Source organism: Cygnus olor, chromosome 1 (genome assembly GCF_009769625.2).
Source record: "Cygnus olor isolate bCygOlo1 chromosome 1, bCygOlo1.pri.v2, whole genome shotgun sequence".
Lineage (NCBI taxonomy): Eukaryota > Metazoa > Chordata > Aves > Anseriformes > Anatidae > Cygnus > Cygnus olor.
In genome coordinates, this window is record NC_049169.1 from 113,647,692 (window position 1) to 113,669,077 (window position 21,386).

The following is a 21,386-nucleotide window of genomic DNA, read 5'->3' on the forward strand; positions in this document are numbered from 1 at the left end:
GAGACCTTGGACCCTCATGTTACCTTAGGGAGAAAAGTTTTTCCAAACTTGTCTGTAAACCAGTTAGCCTCAGAGATAGGTCTGGGTGAAAGACAAGGGACAAGCTCACTTGATCCTCAGGAAAGAACACAGCCCTGGCAGGGCTTTTAGAAATATCAGGAGCCTGAGGAGAGTTTTGCAGCTGCTATCCAAGCCCAAGAGCCACCGTGTTGCAAAAGGAGAATCCAGGTAGCCCCTGACATAAGGCAGACATCTCACAGATGCTTATTAGGGGCTGTGATGTAGACAGGTTTCTTTCACCTGAGGCAGCTCAGGAACATGCTGCACACCCTGACTAGATGGATAGCAGGAGGAGAAACTGGTGAGGATATTTTTTCCAGTATTTTAACACTGTGACCTAAAAGGAATTTTCTAAGCTACAGCCAAGGTATCACTGTATTTGGCTGCTCACTAAGGGTCTTATAAATATTCTTATTCAAAATATTGATCATTCCTGAAGACTGAATAGTTCAGTACAGGATGTTTCTCTAAAGTATCTAATTTTTCATATTGGCCAAATGTTTAACGTTGGCTGTTTAACTTTGTTGGTGACATAGAGGGTCAAGTGCATCCTCAGCAAGTTTGCTGATGACACCAAGCTGTATGGTGCAGTTGACATGCTGGAGGGAAGGGATGCCATCCAGAGGGACCTTGACAGACTTGAGAGGTGGGCCTGTGTGAACCTCATTTTGTTCAACAAGGCCAAATGCAAGGTCCTGCATCTGGGTTGGGGCAATCCCAAACACAAACATGGGCTAGGTGGAGGATGGATTGAGAGCAGCCCTGAGGGTGTTTATTGATGAGAAGCTCAACATGAGCTGGCAGTAAATGCTTGCAATCCAGATGAGCTGGCAAGTGCATGCTTGCAATCCAGAAAGCCAACTGTACCCTGGGCTGCATTAAAAGCAGTGTGGCAAGCAGGTCAAGGGAGGGGATTCTTCTCTACTCTGCTCTTGTGAGACCCCACCTGGAGCACTGTGTTCAGCCCTGGGGCCTCCAACACACGAAGGACATGGACCTGTTAGAGTGGTTCCAGAGGAGAGCCATGAGGATGTTCAGAGGGCTGGAGCATCTCTCCTATGAAGGCAGGCTGAGGGAGTTGGGGTTTTTCAGCCTAGAGAACATAAGGCTGTGGGAAAACTTTATAGTGGTCTTCTAGTATCTATAGGAAGCCTACAAGAAAGCTGGAAAGGAACTCTACCAGGGAGTGTAGTGATAAAACAAGTGGTAATGGCTTTAAACTGAACAGGGTAGATTTACATTAGATATAAGGAAGATATTATTTACTATGGAAGTGGTGAGGCACTGGCACAGGCTGCCCAGAGAAGCTGTGGATGTCCCATCCCTGGAGGTGTTCAAGACCAGGCTGGATGGGGCTTTGGGCAACCTGGTCTGGTGGGAGGTGTCCCTGCCCATGGCAGGGGGGTAGGAATTAGGTGGTCTTTCCCTTCCAACCCAAACCATTTTGTGATTCTATAATTCTAAATACAGCAGACCAAACTTCTGCTACCTTCCTGTGCTCCTTAATATTTACTCTACTATGTTGCTTGCTGCGCTTTGGGTAGTCCCAACAAAGATAATACCATCATTTGGTTTAAAAATGACCAACAGTGCATGGGAAGCAGGAGAAAAACAGAAGAAAAAGAAAAGCATAAGGAAAACATTCTGGTTCCTGGTTTTATTTGTACCTCAGCTTTCAAGTATTCTAAGATTATATGAGGTAAATTGCCCAACTCAGGCTATAAAGAAGTTTCAGAATGCATATGGATTTTAAGGCATTATAAAGCAATTCTTGGACAGCTCCCTGGGGCTCAATGCAATTATGGTGGCTTTCTATTAATTTTGTGCAAGTGTTGTAAAATAATAACTTGGGGCAAAGAGTGCTCTTATGTGCTACACATTTCTGCTTATATATCAGCTCTTAGTGACTATCAGCACAGCATTTTTTTCTAGTTTGCACTTTAACTTTTATATCAGAATTATTTCTCTCTCTCTCGCTCCTTCTCTCTCTTTTCTTTTCTTATTTTAACCCTCAAGGCAGACTGCTCCCTCAACACACGCAAGTGCAGGGCTCTGTCATGATACCTCATATCTCTCCATCATCATATAGGTCCTATAGAAAAAGGACAGAAGGTATTTAAACATTTTTGTTGTTGTTACTAATCTTATCTATAATATGACAGATTTCCTCCTCCACTGCCAGATGAACATACAGAATATGACAAACTATAAACTGTTGTCCCTGCTAGTAAGGATAACTGACTTGGGACAACTACTGCACCAGTGTTCCTTTTAGTGCACAGTATGACATGAATTTGAGGTACTGAGATTTTATTACTGGAAAAACATTCAGAGAATCCGTATGGAGAAGTAAGGGTACAGAACAGTACTTGGTAACTTCATCATAGCATTTTGGTAGAGAGAACAAAATAGAGAAGTGGAGGGAAGGTGACGGATTACTTTTGGAATTGTGCAAAAAGTTGAACAGAGGAAAGACAGAAGATGCAGAGCTTTTGGGTGAAGGGCAAATAATCATTTTGCCATACTGGTGCCATGAACAAACTATTTCTGGAGGCCTTTCTTTATTTTCTCAGTTTCAAGAAAAAGGCTCTGCAATCCAAACCAGAGGTCTAAACACCCTTTGCTTTTTTTAAGAACTATTTGACCTGTTTTGCCCATATGCCAGTTTGTTGCTTCACTGCCCATAGAAACCTGAATTTTGCCTGGTCTTACTAGAAGCAGAGTGGGGGACAAGAAATAGAAACAGCAGCATTCAGATATCAATGCACAGTTCAATGGAAAGAACTCCAGCCAGTGCTTGAACAAGAGTTTAACTACCCATCAGTAGATTGCCATGTATCTTACACTGTTCCCTGCAGCTTGCTACTGGTTAGTAAGGCTCTCCCAATTGGGAGGGGAGCTCTTAGACTGATTTCTGAGTTCTGTATGTGTGCACAAAGCTTTAGGAATATGGCCTCCAATACATGGATGCTTTGATACCTCTATTTTTTCTCCCAGGTCTGCAGCATTTTTTGTGGGATAGATCACTTCTGATACTGAAATAATATATACATTTTTATAGCTAACAGTAGTTACTCTACCTTGCAATAACATATGTAAAGAAATACAGTCAATGTTTTCAAAAGGAAGCAGAGCAAACAGGATAGCAAAAAGGCGTGAGAGTGCTCCCCTAAGAACAGTTCTTGGAACAAACAACAACAACAACAACAAAAACAAAAACTGGAAACAACTTCCTAATGTAAATGAGTCTTATGTATGTCTGTGTTTCTGTCTTTCTATGGGTTCTGGTTAAACAGAGTAAAAGATTTCTCTCTTTCAAGTCAATTTATTTAAGCTTGCATAGGCTGTGGAGCTAGATTTGTTTTGGGAAAGAGATGGTTGTTTGCCAGGATTTCTTCCTAAATTCTCTCCAAATCTTATTCTGGAATAGATTATCCTGTCTGAGTCTCTCAGATACAAGTGGTTATAAGCATTAATCCATTATCTGGATCTGGTATTAAAGAGGAAGCACAAATGACTTCTGGGTTGCATATTCAAGACGATGCATGTGTCTTAGAAACCAGTGAAATCAATGGAAAGTTTTCTTCAAATATCTCTGGGCATATTTCCTGTTGGATAAATCTGGCACAATCCTGAATAATTGCACTGGATTTAGTGGGACCTTTTGTAAGTTAATGAAGAAATTTACACTCTAACCTGAATCAAATAAATTAGACACTCATTACATATACAAGTAGATACATTCTCTTGAAGCGAAATCCAGGCTCATGAAGTTTAATAGCAGTTCTGCTGGATTTACATCCAAATACAGGTGATTTAAACAGTGAACAAAGAAAATAGTCCTTCCTGTAGGGGTTCTTTTTCTTTGGCAGGAGTGGAATGATTTATGATGAAATTAGGAGTGAAGACAGGGTTGGAATGAGATTCCTGAATGCAAGCACTATTTTCGGTTTTTGTGGTGTTATGTGAGGCAGTGGAACAGATGGAAAAAGAAAGTAGTTGGACTTCCTATTTGTTGTACTCACTCATTGACTCTGTCAATTTGGCCATCTCTGTTTCTCTTTTGGACTTCTCCTGGGGGAACAGACAAAATAAAAAACAAATATATATATATATATATATATAAAAAATACACTTGAGTGCAAGTGGCAATGTGAGGGAAGGACATTACTCCTTTATATATTTCTATTGTATTTAGGGATATATATTTGCTTCTAAATAGCCAGTGCCCCTGTTATTATTATTATTTTTTGTTTACTGTAGTCTCTGGACTGTATCAACTTTGAAGGATGAAACATATTTATTTCTCTGTGTGTGCATGTGTATTTGGTTGGAGTAATGGAACTTATTCATTCACCGTGATAATGCAGAAAGAAATTCTCTCATTTTATGCTCTGTACTATAATTTGCAAGTGTGTTGGGGCTTTCTGACAAAATGTGTGAAAATGGCCATCACACAGAACAGATATACTGGAAAAAAAAAAAAGCTTATTTAGAGATATATGAATTTCCAATGGAAGCTTGAATGAATGACGTGATATTGGGCCTGACAACTAAATGAATTGACTGAAATACTGTTTGTTTGTTTGTTTGTTTGTTTGTTTTCTCCCTTTGGTGTGTGAGGGACTCCCACTCAAACCTGCTTGTCTTTGTCACTTGTTTGTGAAATCAAATTTTTAGTCTGCTTTGTTTTCTTGTTTCATGCACTTTTATCTGCAGTAACTAAGCCTGTTTTGGCAGACGGCTTGGTCAGTCTTGGTCAAACTCAGATTTGGTGGAGTTTCCCTTAACAGGGACTGATGCCCAAAAGCATGCCTCATGGAGGCTGCATCTCACCTACTGATTACAGAGCAAGAGTTTGGGTTGAATTAAAAATGTCAACCCTTCACAGACGTTTAAAACCCATTTAGCTGTTTCTGAGAAGTTGTTATGGCTACTCTGACCCTTATGATCCCAGAAACTATACAAGCCTCTTTAGTGACTCATTCTCAGCCCTGTGGGTAAGCAGAGCTAACAGTTACCTGCTTATTACACCACAGCTGTCTTTGAAATGCAAACATTTTAGATGTTCACTAGCTTTAATCACAGCTGACAATTCCAGATGAAGGGAAAAGTACTGGGTATCAGCTTCTATTAATAACAGGTGTGGGAGCTGTGCCTAAGCTCCTGTTGAGGTCAGGAGACAGGGACTGATAGGACATGAGTATGCAGATGTTGACTTTTTATACAAGGAGCTTTTTCTCCCCAAAATATAAACAGAGTGAATTGTCTCCAAGATATAACTTTAATGGACTGTAACCCCAAGTAGATGTCCCCTGCTCCCTATCTCAGCTCTGGGACAAGGTGCTGACTTCTGTGTGAGGTGGCCTTCGGTAGCTGCTGAGATGGCTGGGGACAGGATTCAGTGTGGCACCATATTTCTTTGGCTGAGTCTGTATGAACAAACAGTACTGGGGTAAACTGAATGTGAGAGTAGCCCCGACCAGATGTTATTTGACAGTGTAGACATAGTCTTACAATGCTATTTGACTATGATATGAGAAGAGAGAGGGTTGTTCATTTCTGTTTTATCCCAGTACTGGTTTCTATTTGGTATAAAAATCTAAAAGAAATTTTCTATACCAAACATACTACTACTTGCAATTCAGAAAGCCCGGGATTTGCAAACAAAAGCTCACATTTCATAGCAATAGGAAACACTGGAACTCATGACAGGAACTCCATGACAGGACATAATGCTTCACTACTCTATGCATACCCTTTAGTGTAATTAGTATTAAGAGAAGGGTTTAAGGTTATAACCTGCATCAATGGCAAGGTTAATGCTATAAGCCATGTTGATAACATATCATTCAGCATCAGATTCATGCATTACTGTGGAAGAGAAACAAAACAAATCAAAACAAAACCACAAAACGAGGAAGAAAGAGAACTAGCATTAGAAATAGCACAAGAGTGCCAGTAAAAAAAAAAAAAAAGTTAATGTTAATGTATAGCAATTTCTTGCATAGCATTAATCATCAAAGCAAAGCACAGCACTGTGAAAATCATCAATAATTTTTGTCCATGTTGCTGTATAATGTGACCTTAAAACACCCCCTCCTACTAGAGAACTCACAGTTTATCAAGAATGAACAGTTGGGGAAGATCAATGTGGAGCCCTGAAGATGGAAGGTTGGATTTATTGGACTAATAGCTAGTAGTGATTTTAAATATTAATACTTTTCTCTTGCATATTATTACATACTTTTCACTAATAATGAAGTCTATCATAAGGACATAGGAGACTAGTATACTATTTCCCTTTTAAATGAAAGTATTAAATAAAATATATAAGAAAAGGTTATACATTTTTAAGCCTTGGAGTTCTGCTAATGATCAAATATTTGTTTTGAAGAAGCTGGTACAGGCAAACACTAGCAGAATGTACTTTTTCCTACTTCTTCCTCCAGTAGTGTTTGGAGACCACTGACAGGTAAGTGCATGAAACAGAAATATTTATTTTTAAAGAGACTACAGATTTTCTCTACAGCAGTTAGGGTATATCATGTACGGCAAGAAGCTAAGGTTTTCAGGCTTATGAAACTGTCACCCATGTGAATTTCCATATTTGAGAGACAACATGAAATGACTGACAAGATTCAGCTAATTGCTGCACTTGAAAATATAGGAAGAGTTTGGCTGCCTTTTCTGGAAGGAAATGACCAGGACTACTCAAGTTCTGATCTTCCTTCTTCAGAAGACAGAGGTAGTCTTGTAGGAGTGTGGTTTCTCAATAGGAGAGGTTCAAAAAATGACATCCCTTTTTCCAGGTATTTTCTTGAAAAAAAAAACTTTTTACTGTTATCACTGATGTTTAGAATCTGTATGAAACTCTTCTCAGGTTTTGAATTTTTTCCCCTTCCCTAATGAATATTAGTTTGTGCACACATACACACAATGAAGTCCTTCTAGAAACTCAAAGCATATTTTCTCACTCATCTGTTTTGTCAAAATGGCAAATTTTAAGGAAATTGAAACAACTCTAAGAAATTTGATTTTGATGGCTAATAAGTAAGAAATTCCATCCTTTCCAACAGAATGAGTTCTGACAGACTAGCATGGGGGTAAAAAGCCATTAAAACATTTTTTTTCATCCTATCTTCAGCAGGTGTGGTTTCCTTTCAGGTCAGAACTCCTCTTTATACTACTCACTGGTAGTATTCCTCCTCAAGATTACTGGGAAAACAAGAACTGCAACTTTAGAAAGTACACCAAACAATTCAGTCCTTATTTTTCATCTCTCCTAGTGCTCTTATCTCTCATAGGCTCATATCTTTTTGTAGCTATTTAGTCAGCATGTAGTGATTTCTGGAGCGGTTTGAGTCCATGGACTCTTGCTAACTGGACCTGTTCTAGGGCCAGGAATGCAAGTTTTCAACAACCTTAGGGGAGCAACAAAGACAGATTCTGCTACTGTAAGAGACTGGTCTGTGTGCAGCTATGTGCTACCCTTGCATATCTGTGTGAGATGGCTATTGTCTTCCTGGATGAATAAAAAGCAATAAAACCTGCTCTTCATATTTGAAATCATATACATGTATATAGTACAATGATGTGTGAAATGTACAAATATGTGATGTGTGATATGCATGATATATAAATTAGTGTGTGAAGCATGCTAACTTAAACTAGTAAAAATGGATATTTAAAACTCTTTATACTTTTTGCACTGTCAGTGAGAATTGAGGTCATTATTCAGCTGAGGGGGTGTGAGAAAGAAGCAGCAAACGCTCTTTTTCTAGGGGAGTTTTTTTCCTTTTTTTTTTTTTTTATAGGTTTTATTTGACACTGCTATGAAATTTAATTATCATTCCATGGCATCTTTTCCCACTGTACAGTCAGAAAAAATATAGAGATATTTCCTTTCTATAAGCTTCGTAAAGGCAAATGAACTGTTGCTCAATACTGCAATATTTTGAGATTGTGCAGTCCTTAATCTTAAATTGAATTAAATCTCAATTTTTTATCATATCATTACATGCACAGAAATTGTGGACTTTAAATTACTCTTTTGCTTCTCAGCCAAAGAAAATGAGGCACCTTTGTATAAAGCTCTCACTGCCTGACTTCTCTTGCTGTATGTTCTGCCATAGGTACTGTCAAAGCATGCATGAGAAGATGTTAATAGTGCTAACAATACCTTGCAGACTTAACATGTTCAGTGTCATGCATTAACAGAGAATGAGGATTGCAACAAATTCCAGATGGGAATCAAAATATTGAGTGTTGTAAGGAAATATACTTGTGTCGTAAGGAAAAATTACTGAGAAAGAGAGTGATGATCTTCCTGTAATTTTTCTAATCGAAGGACATGGGTACATACTGGAACTTTCTGGTCAATGGCTGTTTACTTCAGCTAAGACAAATTGATGAGAGCATTATCTTTGTTTTGTTTGTTTACTGCACAGCTGAAAATACTCTTGTACTTTTGCCAGTTCCCAAATGAAGAGCTGCACCAGCATGCTAAGAATCTATTGAAGCAATCTAGAACTTTGGCTAAAATTTCTAATAGTACTTCATGAGTCCTGTACCGACTGAACTATGGATCAGAACTGAAATACATTATATCCATTATACATTTTTTTTCTGAAGGTTTGTTACTTTCAAAAGTAATTCAGTGGCAAATCCCTAGTAATTTCGTTGATATATCCTTTAAGGCAATAGCTATTCAATTGCTAAATGCAAATTCAATGAACAAGAAGAACCTTTTCTGAAATTTTAACTCAGAGTAATCTATCTTGGGATATCTTAAATTACTTTCCAAACTACATGGAAATGGTGTTATGTTTGAAATACTATTAAATGAGAATAATAGAGTTTCATTTTATGTAGTGTCTTTCATACTCATGACACCCTAAAATGCTTTACAGTAATGAATTAGATACTGGTTGTTAAGTGATGATGTGTAGGCAAATGCAGCACTCATTATGTGTTATTCATTTTAGCAATAGCCTACACTTAGCTCTCAAAAGCTTAGCTTATTTTAGGTGGAGAGGGATTGTCAGAAGGAGGTGGAGCTATTCTTTTTGAAAAATACCATAGAAACTTTCATTTCTATCTGGACACATATACAACAAAGAAAAGTAATGGCTTAATAGCTCATCTTTAGGACCTTTAACAATAAAATGAGCTGTGTTGCTGCATTCTTCTACTATTACTAAAATACCTGCCGTAAGTAAGACCTGCCTAAATTTATTGAGTTGCCTTCATCTCTCTCCACCCTGAAACTAAAATATGGTATGTGTCTTCTTTATTTTTATTATTTCATCTTGCCCTTCCCAAGTAGGATGGTTGGTCCTATCTTCCTGGTTTGTTTGTCTTCTAGAATTAACATCTGGGATAGGGCCTGTACGGGCTATATTTGTGCCAGACCCAGAACAATGTGTTCTCAGGCAAATTGGCCTCACCCTCAGCTTCAAAGGTGAGAATGTGAGCAATTAATCCATATTCCCTTGCAGTGATACCAGCATTTGAATGGCTAAGAATATATTAGAGATGAATATACTGTGCTTGCCACAAGAGGCGATTTCAATTTGCATTAGTTGGAATGAACTTAAAATACAGTATTTGAATAGATGAAGTGAGCAGAGTTCACTGAGGATGTACCTTACCTGGATTCACTATACTTATTGAGCAGTAGGTGTGAGTATGGCTCATTAAAGTGTTCAGATTTTGTAAAGCACATTCAGTAGCTCTGATACCAGAAGACTTACATAGAGGAAGTTGGCATTAACAACAGGAGAAACTGAGTTTATTTCTCTGAACTAGAATATGGTTTTTACATTTCTCATAGTTTTTAGTTAACTTACCCATCTTTCATGCTTGGACTGTGAAATATGTATGGAAAAAATATATATACAAATATATATACACACACACACATATATATATTTTAGGCAGAAAATCCAGCAGCAGTACTAGAGAAGCTTTTCAATTCTCCTTGAACTCGAGATACAGAGCTCACAGAGTATTGCATTAAATCCACTGCAAATACTTTGTCATTCTCTAACAAGGAGACACAAACACTCCTGTATTATATAGTGGGGATGGCATATGGTAGTTCCAAAGGTAGAAAGTTTTTCTGGGAACAGGAGGAGCATAAATAGTTTTTGCTGACTGCTACTGAGTATGTATGAACATTTTCTAGTGTACTTGCATCTACCAGAAGAAAAATAAATAAATGAAATATAAAGAGAAAAAGAAAAAACAGTTTTTAATTTATGTTAGCAGGCGAGATAATACTCATATTTACAGAACAACAACAATAATAAAAAAAAAGAACAAAAACAAAAGCAAAGGAAGAGAGAAAGTGACTTTATATTTTTGGTATTTTAAGAGAGATATAAGCTGCAGTAAATCTCAGGTTTTCAGTTTTTCTCAAATAAATGAAAAAACTTTCCATTTAAAAATTTAGTGCAGAGAACATGAGTCTAAAAAATAATATTAAAAGAACTACTTTTGTCTGCAAATCTGAGAACTAAAAACTTTTAATTATCCCTAGTTTATTGTGGTAACGGTGCCAGAATATACAGATTATTTTACAAACAATTATGTTTTACATTATTATGCTGTTAAGTAATTGTTTCTTCTGCTGTCAACTGTAGAAGAGTAATTTAAGTAGCAAAGTGAAATAGCCATTAAGAAACTAATGGGAACATTATAGGTAAAAAAAGAAATATCTGGGGTAAGGAGAAAGACCAAAGGTAGGGTTTAAATAATTTGCTGGTATTATTACATGATTAAAGGCAGGTTTACATTCTCAGATTCTTTGCTCTAGTGGGTAAAGTATGTCAGTTTAATTTTCATCTGCCATTAAAAAGACCCTACAGAATACCCGAATATTTATTTGATTGCCTCAGATCCCAGTAAAAACACATCTTTTATAAGAAGAAGTTGTGTTGCCTAACTAGGAGAACTTCAATTTCTGTACTTTGTCAGCCAATGCACTGTATGTACTGCTTGCTTTTGAGAAACTGGGCTTGAATGTTCTAACAGATTATGGACAAAGGTAATTGCAATGGCGTTGTTAAAGCTTAAATGTAGCATTTGTAGCCAACAATGTGAAACTAGCAAGTGTACGTGTAAGATGAAAATGAAGAAGAATATCCTGGCAACAAAATGGTGTAGTGATGCTATACTAAAAAGTATAGCAAAAAAGTACTTTGGGTTGTTAAAGCTATATTGGACAAACCAGCATAACTTCCATCTCAGCAAACAGTTTTCAAGATGGAGTGGATAATTTTACATATGCTTTGTCATCTAAATCTCCTGACGGCTGGAAGGGTGACTGTGTACAATTAATGCATGTTAAAAAGCTATATAATCAGTGGAAATGTTCTTAACAATTCAAAGACCTGTGGATCAAACTTTTAAGAAACTGCTATTTTCCTTTTTAGGTCATAATTTATTAATATATTCTGAATTTTAATAGAGGAAATAAAAGGTACCTTGAACAGCTTCCTTATATTAAAAAAAAAAAAAAAGTTGTTGGTGGAAGCATAAAAGAGGAGAATTGCTATAGTAAACAGACTTAAAAATGCCCATCTATTTATTTTCAGATATTAATACTGTCTGCATTTAGTTTTTCATGAACTCATTGCCTCTCTGACCTGCAAAGGAAAGACTCATCTTGTTGTTTGTATTCTTATAGCATTAAACTCCAGATTTTTGTAAGAATCACTTGAAGACTATTTATAAACTAGGGATTTCACATGAATAATTATAGGTAGAAGCATGCCCAAAGAAATCTAGAAACGATTATTTAAACTACTTAAGAGAATAATGATCTAATAAAGTATGCTTTGCTTATTACTTGCCTTGATGTATTGTAAAAAATAAATCATAAGTGAATAGAATAGATCAAACATTTCAAACTGAACCTATTTCTTCAGGTACCTTGTGATCTTGTTTTGTGTGAAAGTTCTTAAGCAAAAACTGTCCTCAGTGTCAGATTTGGCTCCAGATTGAATAATACCGAAGTATCTCACAGAGTTTCCAATTTTAGCACCCTTTTCTTGTTAGATCTATTAAAATGAATCTTCAAAAGCAAACGTTGAAAATGAACAAGCAGTGTGTCAGATGACGCAAAAATGCTAATAATGAAAATCCCTCCCTGTCCATATCATTTACTACTCCTGTACACAGATATTTTTCAGTGAAACTGCAACAACATTAAAATAGAGAAACATTGTGGTAAATCAGCTTTTCTGAATTTGAGAACTGAGACTTTGTTTAAGGTTTAAGGTTTGTTTAAGTCTTCCACAATGATAACTCAGAAAATGATAGTGTAGTACTTTCTGCATGATTACTTTGTTATCAGTAACCTTCCAACATAGGGTGAAAATCCCCCTTTCCCTAAATGGACAAAGTCAGACCCTGGCCTTCAATTTGCCAGCCCCTCAGAGCTAATGAAGATAATAACAGGAGCTGCAGATGAAATAATCAATATGGGGACGTTTAGACATATGGCTTGGGACTCATGCCACCTAAGTTTATGTGGATATACATACTATACACATAAACTTATCCACCTAAAATTGTGAATATACAGTCTAAGTAAATTAAACTCCCTGTATTATCAACAGAGCAAATATTGAACATCTAAAGAAAAGTTAGTCTATCTTAATCTGGGTGCCTCGAGTAGATGAATCACTGCTGGCAGTTCTCAACTCATTAGAAATGCAGTATACAGGACTAAATCAGACTAAATACTTACCTGTTAGATGGCTAACAGGTAATTCTTTCTGGAATTTCTGTGGTATTGACTGCCTTCCTTCTGCTGTGCTAAAGGTTTGCTCCTATCTTTTACCTCTTGTTCTTCTCACCCTCATGTGCTGCTGCTTCTCCCTCGTCTTATCCAGCTCATCATCTTTCCTAAAATGCTTTCTCCCCTCCCTTTTCTCTCCATTTAACTTGCTCCTTTATTAAAAACAAACAAACAAACAAAAAACAACAAAACAAAACAAAACAAAAAAACCTTCTCCCCCTCTTCACACTCTCCCACATTTCCAATAAGAACAGTTGTGAAACCAGCATGCTGTTTGTTGCAATCACAGTGTATCCACCTCCTTCTCTACACCTTAAACCCACAAGTACTATCTATCTTACCTAAATAGACTGTACATCTTTGAGGCAGGGACTGCCTACTATTTGAACTGCACATGCTCAATCATAGCATCTCTCAAGGTCTTTCAACGTTGTGTTGATACTCTTACTTTAATATTATGTACAATCTATTGTGATGTATTATACATGATCATAAATGACAGAGAAGTGCAAAATGTTCATCAATAAAAATACCACACAGGATGAAAATAATTTTAATATTGCTCTTGCCATTATCCTTTTATTTAGACCATGCTGACAAAGGGTTCTGACTGCTCTGAGACTCATGCTTATTGTGAACTGAGGCTAGAGTTATCATTTGAATTTATTGTTTCAAACTAAAACAAAAGGCTGTTTTCGGCAAGGGAATGCCTGCTCAGCATAGTGCAATGCTGCCTAGATATCCCCAAGCAGCCACTGAAAGAGCAATAGCTGTCAACAAGTAAATTGGTCTGCAAGAGCCTTGCACTAATGTAACTGCACCACTAGTACTTGTTAGCTTTTTACCTAGACATGGTTGTATTGTGCCATGTGCCATGTAGACATCTCCTGTATTGCATCTTCGGGGTTGGAATACGTTTAAACTGAAATATATAACTGAATATATAGATAAACTCTATATGAATCAGACTAAAGATTAACAAGCCAGACACAGAAAATCTATATATTCCTTAGACAGTACAGCTGATTATATTTTATACGCTTTGTACTGTATATATGGTTCCATATCTTGGAGAGGTTTCAAAATGTGCTAGCTGGAGTTCTCTCTAAGTTTAACCATCCCCAGAATACTATGTATAAAAGGTGATAAAAGGTCAGGTCATGAAGCTAGGCATTTATGTTGCTTTTAATCTATTTAAGTGTTAATGGTAATAAAATATTTATATCTATTATTTTCTAAAGGCTAAAATATGTGCTCTAATAGGGATGGGATAAAGCACTTTATTCCATTATGAAGATATTAAACTGTGATGATATTACCTCTTGCAGATACATCTTCTGGGCTCCTCTGTTCTACCTTGATGTCTCTAGGCAGGCTGCCCATCACCTTTCTACGTCTACCATTTCTTCAGCCATCTTGCCTCCTGTATCACACACCCTTCCCTCACTCACTATCTGGGAAAGTCCCTGCTTCTTTGACATTACAATACTCTACATTTTCCTCCAACTTTTTTGATTGTTTTAACGTTTCTTCCCTCTTGTCTGAAAAGCCTCCATGCATAAGGTAGAAGCAGCAGTATGATAGAGTGAGAGCTGGAGCTACCCATGGTCCTAGGAGCTGTTTGAAAGCTGAACACTCCTGGTGTGGATGAACACCTTGTACAATGACACAGAGAGTGCAGAGAGCACAGAATATGCTCAGGTCCAGCCTGAGTATGAATGTGTGAGGTGCTCACTTTGTCCCAGAGCTACATGAACACAGCACTCAGTGAGGGCAATACCAGACAGCAAAGACTCCCAAGAGCATCATGGAGCATCAGTATGTCAAGCAAGAATTGGTTATCAGTTGGGAATCTCTCTTGGTTTCTGTCAGCTTGAGCGCAGTTACTTGCTTACTTGGGATGTCTTAGCACACTGGCCACAGTGCAGAGATCTCCTGTCCACCACTGACATGAGCTTATGCAGCCACATGCCTGTGGAGACTGTATCTCCATAACACTGTGTGCTATGATCATATTTCAAATTTGTTTTTGAAAATGCCTTTATTTCCCACTCTACTAACCTTTTCTTCTCCCCAAGTTCTAGACTGTGCCCAACATTCATTCAGTTAACTGCAAACCTGGCTAATGAGATAAGCACATTACAGTTCCCGTACTGTCCTATTAATATAGGTATTCTACCACTGTGCTAAATAGATGAGATACATAAAAGTCCTCAGAGTTTTGCAGCTTGACTTGATTTTGATGTCTGTTGCGTAGTTCTTCAATGTTTAACACTTCAGACAACTCTAGTTAATTTAAGGTTAAATTAATCTTTATTCACAGAAAATGGGAACAAGATTTAGGTAAGATGCTTTGTTGTTTCTTGACATCTTTTATTTAAAATGTTTTTTTTTTTTCTTTTTCTTTTTTTTCCTAAAAAGTAAAGCTTTTCTAAACTAAAAAAAAATGGTAAATTTTAATTAGATATTAGGAAGAAATTCTCTACTATGAGGGTGGTGAGGCACTGGCACAGGCTGCCCAGAGAAGCTGTGGATGCCCCATCCCTGGAAGTGTTTAAGTGCATGCTGGATGGGGCTTTGAGCATCCTGGTCTAGCGGGAGGTGTCCCTGCTCATGGAAGGGGGTGGGAACTAGATGATCTTTAAGGTCCCTTCCAACCCAAACCATTCTATGATTCTATGATTCTTCCAGTCATTCATACTGCAGCATTTCTGGGTTTTTCCAACTACACAATAAAACAGTTCGTATGCAACTTGATGTGCAACTTTATAAACTATGTTTTATCTCTTTTTGTTTTTCTTTCTCTTTCAAGAGCAGTTTCAGCTGCAGAAGCCTGGAAAATGCTATCCAACACAGGCATAAAGGCTTTGATTGTGAAATTCAGTGCATTCGGACCAGTTACATGTCTTCCTGAATTGCTGCTGGATGTGGTCAGACCCCAGGTAGGCTCAGTCTGGATAGAGCTGTCTAAGTACAGGGTCATGGCTTAAGGTTCTGACTTCCTTGCAGGCTCTTCTGTAGTATTTGAAAAGCCAAGCATTAAAGTGACTGCCTCAGTTTGAATTCTGTTGGGTGGAAATAAATTCTTTCTTTCTTTCTCTGAGTGTGCAGTAGTAATCAGATATCTTCATTTTTCTGCCCATCCTCTGAAATCAACACCAATGACACACCTGTTCAGATCAGAATGATTTTCACTTGGCTAAATTGATTGCTATGTAATTACTAATTACAGACTGGTATGAATCATGACCACAAAAGGTTTCATATCAAGAACATGAAAACAACATGATGTTTAACATAGTGATTATAAAAAGTATTGGAAAATTAAATGTAGGCACTCCAAACATTTACCTGAGGGGAAAATGACTTGTTTGGGCTTTATGAGATGGTGTGTATTTGTTTCTGCAATTGACCAGATAAATTTGGTTTATGGAACATCACCAGAAAGGCCCAGAGCTTCTCAGCTTACAACTGTTGGTCTTTTTTTTTTTTTTCAGATGTGGTCCCCAATATAACAGAGCTCAATATAACAGAGCCCAGAATAACATTTCGGTGTTACACCCTAGGGATTAGCCTCTTGTGAAAGGTTTCATCCAATACTTCTGAGGGTCCAATTCTATCACAACAGCCTTTTCCATATCATTCATGACTTGCTTACAATCTACTCTTGTGAAAAATACAATTTCCCTTCAAATTTTGTATGAACTTTATTATTCAGCTTTAATATACTGTTTAAATTTGTGTTTCTGCTGCTAAAGGAAGTTGCTATTATACATAATAACCAGGATCAACACTTATTACAGTTTTTTTTCTCTTCATGGAAGATAAACAATAGTAATAACAACAACAACAATAATAATAATAATAAATATTTTTCCTTTCAAACTTCTCTGTCTTCCTTATTTTTATGTAATCTGTTCTTTTAATGTTTGGTGTTGCTATTCCATTTTGTTCACAGTTGCTGCTATTTTGTGGTTTTCTCATAATTCCTACTTCTCATTTTCTGTACTGAAATTATGATGAGTGTCACAATTTTCCAAGTTACCAAAAGTTTTCTGATCCCATTAAAGTTGTGGGTGATAAATACCTTTGGAAATTAGGCCCTGAGTGTTTTAATAGAGTCATTATCCCTGTATGTTGTCACAACAACTAGACCCTTTCAGTGATTCAGATCCAAATGGAAAATCACATCCCAAAATTATAATAAATGTGGGTATATGCAATTATCATCACAGAAGGCACTTCAGTTCCATGCTCATTTAGTCATGTTTTTCTCAGCTGAGCCTGCCAACAGGGGTACTAATTAATGTTTTTTTATAATGTGGACACCTGCCCATTAGGAGCTACCAATCCTTTGTATATACAGAAAGCTGTCAGATGGTAATTACCTTTTGTTTTCTGTTACTCCAGCCTTTGAAGGAGAACTCTTTCTCACATTATCAAACAGGCATGAGACCTCTAGCACCTTCAGATTATTTTTAATTTTCTGCTTAGAAGGGGTTCCTTATGCTTGTTGGTTTTTTGTTTATGGGCTCTATTTGACCTTATCCACAAGGTCACATCATTTCCAAAATCACTTATTTTGTGATTTGGGGGGAATCTGAGATTGAAGGAGAAGGAAATTATGTCCATATTACTAGATATGTCCTGAAAATTATTTGGCATGCCCAAACACATAATTAACACTAGTCAAGAACTAACGGATTGATCATGTCATTGTTCCACTTCCATAAGATGTGCACAGTGTATCTAACTCAGGCACTTTATACTTCTTTATTATACTATAATTATATTATACTTCCTTATTTGAAAAGAGAAATATCCCACTGAAGTTTTTTTAGTGAATAAAATCTGTCCTACTACTTTGAGATCCCTAGGCTGTATTCTTCAGCATAAATTTTGTTATAATGTTTTTAAATCATTTCTTCATTCTGTCTAGCACAATGCAGTACATTTTTTTATTACAGAAGTTATTTGCAGTATCTCTATTACTGAAATTCATGATTATAATCTGAGCCAGATTAGAAAAATTGAAAAGAGTCATGAATCATCTACCCACCCCCTGGCCTGTCTCCTCATGGACCTCTCTCCTTGTAGATGGACAGCCCAATATGGCACTCTTCATGTTTCGTTTGTATATTTGTTGAAATGCATTGTGATTTAAACCTGTTTTTCTTAGTGTTCTCTGAATTGGAAGGCCTCAGATCTACAGAAGGTACATTTAATGCACTTCCCTCTCCCTCTCCCTCTCCCTCTCCCTCTCCCTCCCCCTACTCCTCCCCCTCCCCCTCCCCCTCCCCCTCCCCCTCCCCCCCCTCCCCCTCCCCCTCCCCCCCTCTCCCTTTCCCTTTCCCTTTCCCTTTCCCTTTCCCTTTCCCTTTCCCTTTCCCTTTCCCTTTCCCTTTCCCTTTCCCTTTCCCTTTCCCTTTCCCTTTCCCTTTCCCTTTCCCTTTCCCCTTTCATTTTCCCTGCTGTTGCTATTTATTTTATTGAGCTAAAATCTTGAACTTATTCTTCAAGACCTGTTCTACCAGGCATAGCCGTATAAAATGGTATCTTATTCCTAATTTCTATGGGGATAAACAATGGAATGTGTCTGCAGTGTGTTTGAGTCTTGAGCAATTATTCATAAGACACACTGTGTGAAGGGTACCAGCCTATTTAGATCTGTCTCAGGAGATTGGACATTGTTTGATGGGTTTAGTGTAAGATGTTTGAGGAAAAGGGGAAAGAACTGAGCTTTTGGAGTTTTGCATTAGACCTTGAAGGTCCAAGATGCTTCCTTTTGTTTGACAGAAGAAAGTGAAAACAGCTTAATAGAGAGGGGAACTAAATAAAACCACTCTGGAAATGAGATAACTTTTAGGTTCCAATAGATTATGTGGACATGTGCATCCAAGTTTTTTTTTTTTTTTTTTTTTTTTTTTTCCCCAGCCAAAACAATGGCAGTTAGATGGATGAATCACTGGTCTTTTCTGGCAGTGCCGAAGGAAAATTTAAACTGGTGAATTCTTCTTTGCACTTTAATGGAGATGCTACAGCAAAGACAGATATTTGATGTGACTGAAAAAAATGCCTGAATTCTTCTGTTTGGAGACATTGATGTTAATACCTGGGGCACAATTTCAGACCCAGAATAATCATTGCCTTTGGTGTATTTGGTTAGGTTATGAGTTTCTAGGTACAAGATAAAAATTTTAATCAGGTAAAAAATTATCTTTAAATGTATTCCATAGGCTCTTCCTTGCACACCTTTTACACATGGAGTAGCTCTGTATTCTTGCTTTGCTACAGCCCTCTGCTTGCCCTGTTTTCTGAGAAGAGCGTAAAGTTACATCCTCCTTATTCTGGATGTGGTAAGGCTTGGAGAATAACTCAATGTGTAACTGTCCTGACTACAATGGATATGTACTTTATTATTATTATTATTTTTATTTTTATTTATTTAAATGGAAGTCTCTAGGATTTGACCTCATCCATGAAAAAGTGAGTTTGACTTTTCATTTTATCCATATCCAGTTAAAGTCATCTAGCAGTACCAAAAGAGTACTAATTTAATGTAAAATATGCATTAATTCATCCCTTTCAGAGATTAATTTAACACTGTTTTCTCCATTCTTTTTCAATAGGTAGTATAAATACCTTAGCTCTGATAATTCTTGAGTTCACCTGCTGATGACTATACAAAGTACATTTAGTGCTGTAGTATTTTTGACTGAGCTGAAAATTATTGATTGTCTAAAGTTCTTGACAAAGTCTACACATGTTCTTGCTAACCTTCATCATAGATTGAAGTAACAATGCTGCAAAATCTCTTTAATCATGAAAGCAATGGCACACCTGTTTAAGTGGATGGTTAAATGCCATTGAACTTGTTTTGTGGTGATATAATAGAGAAGGGCATGAGGACTTCTGTTGATGGAATACTTCCATCCTGATTAGATGTGTTGGTATTGAGAAACTTCCTTGAAGTTACTAACAACGGTGCAGATGGATGAAAGAATGGATGGGGAGAGGTGAGGAACAGGTACTGTAGTGTTTTTCTCTTAACAGGAAAGAATGACCAGGTCTGAAAATTCTGGATGATAATTAGTAAAGGGAGAATTATTTTTTACATCACAGTTTGGACCTTTTCTTCTCCTTGGGACAGCACAAGACAGATTGTGTGATGGCAATCTTATGTATAGTGTTTGAATATGTAATAGAAATAGGATCCAGCAGCATGCGTATACATGGTGCAAAACAAAATGTTCTGTAAACCTTGTCAGAAAAGTATATGTCCTTGCCAGAAATAAATATCCTTAAAAGGCATAGAAAGCTGTTAATATGTGTACAGTCTATCAAGAGTGGAATTGAAAGGGGGAGGTGAGATGGGAGATTTTGTGGCCTCTATTTCCATTTATCACTCTTGTCAAATCAACTGTAACCCATGAAGCTACCCAATATCCTTTTAGGAGTACCCCAGACTGAATTGCTGAGTTCCCTGCAGGGAATTCATTCATCAGTATGCCTGCCCTTGTGCACAATTTAAATCCTTCTGGGCTGCTCAGAAGGCTATGACTTTGGTTTAACTTTACTGGCTGCACTGGTCAGAAAAGACACAACACAATGACCATAATACTCTCTTCTATTTGTGGTCTCTTTTCTCTGCTATTTCACACCCTGCCAGCCTAAGAAACACTGTGTCAAATTATAGAAGACATTGAGCTCTGGAGTACATATGGAGACTGGTGGAAATTTCAAAAACATCTAGGCTGGTGCTGACACTGATAAATGAATGAGAGTAGATGTCCAGCCAGTTCTGAAAGCATTTCATGGGATAGATCTGCCTATTTTGGCACCTCAAAAACTTAAAGAACATGATCCTCACTTTTTTTTTCTTTTCTGGAAAACAATACAGACACATTGGTTAAATTACTCCAAATGAGAGTATGTAAGCAACATGGAAGTTTTACATATCTACAATTGTTAGTACTGCAATACTAATTCTTCAAAAGGTGAGCTGTAATCTGTGTGGTAACTAGCACCAAGTATTTAGTGGCAATGTTGAAAAATGGTTTTGAAATATATTTTGAGAAGTATTTGTGATATAGTTGCACTGTATGTGTTAATGTATTTTATTCTAATGGCTATACTTGTATAAGGATCTCTTTACTGCTATTGGAATGTTTGTACTTTTTACTGGAAAATTGGTTATGGAGTTGCAATAAGAGGCGTCCTCTCTGTGACAACTTCATGTGTCTCAAGTGAAACAAGACATGATATTACAGATATGCATTTTTGATTGGGTGGATATGTCCTAAGAAATACTGTCAGAACAGCTATATCAGCAAGTTGTCAAATCTCTAAACAGTGCTTTGTTGGTAGGAATCTGTGGTGTAAAAATAGCCAATACAAATGATGATATAATCTCAACAAAATTTGTTTGTTTGCTATTACTTTTTGGTGTATATGAGAATAAATAAATAGTTTGGGTTGGAAAGGACCTCAAAGATCATCTGTTTCCAGCCCCACTGCC

The 21,386-nt window shown here is 37.2% G+C and overlaps 1 protein-coding gene across 2 annotated transcripts in view; it reads right to left on the bottom strand.

Annotated features, from left to right (window-relative positions):
* Nucleotides 1–21,386, bottom strand: part of KCNJ6 (potassium inwardly rectifying channel subfamily J member 6) — a 163,298-nt gene that overhangs the window by 111,542 nt on the left and 30,370 nt on the right. The window contains exon 2 of one of the 2 annotated variants that reach the window (XM_040577496.1): nt 4,086–4,134. The exons of the other annotated variant lie outside the window; for it this stretch is intronic. Within the exon in view, the coding sequence (XP_040433430.1) occupies nt 4,086–4,110 (25 nt within the window). The 5' untranslated portion in view covers nt 4,111–4,134. The remainder of the gene's footprint in view (nt 1–4,085; nt 4,135–21,386) is intronic. 2 annotated transcript variants of the gene reach the window in all.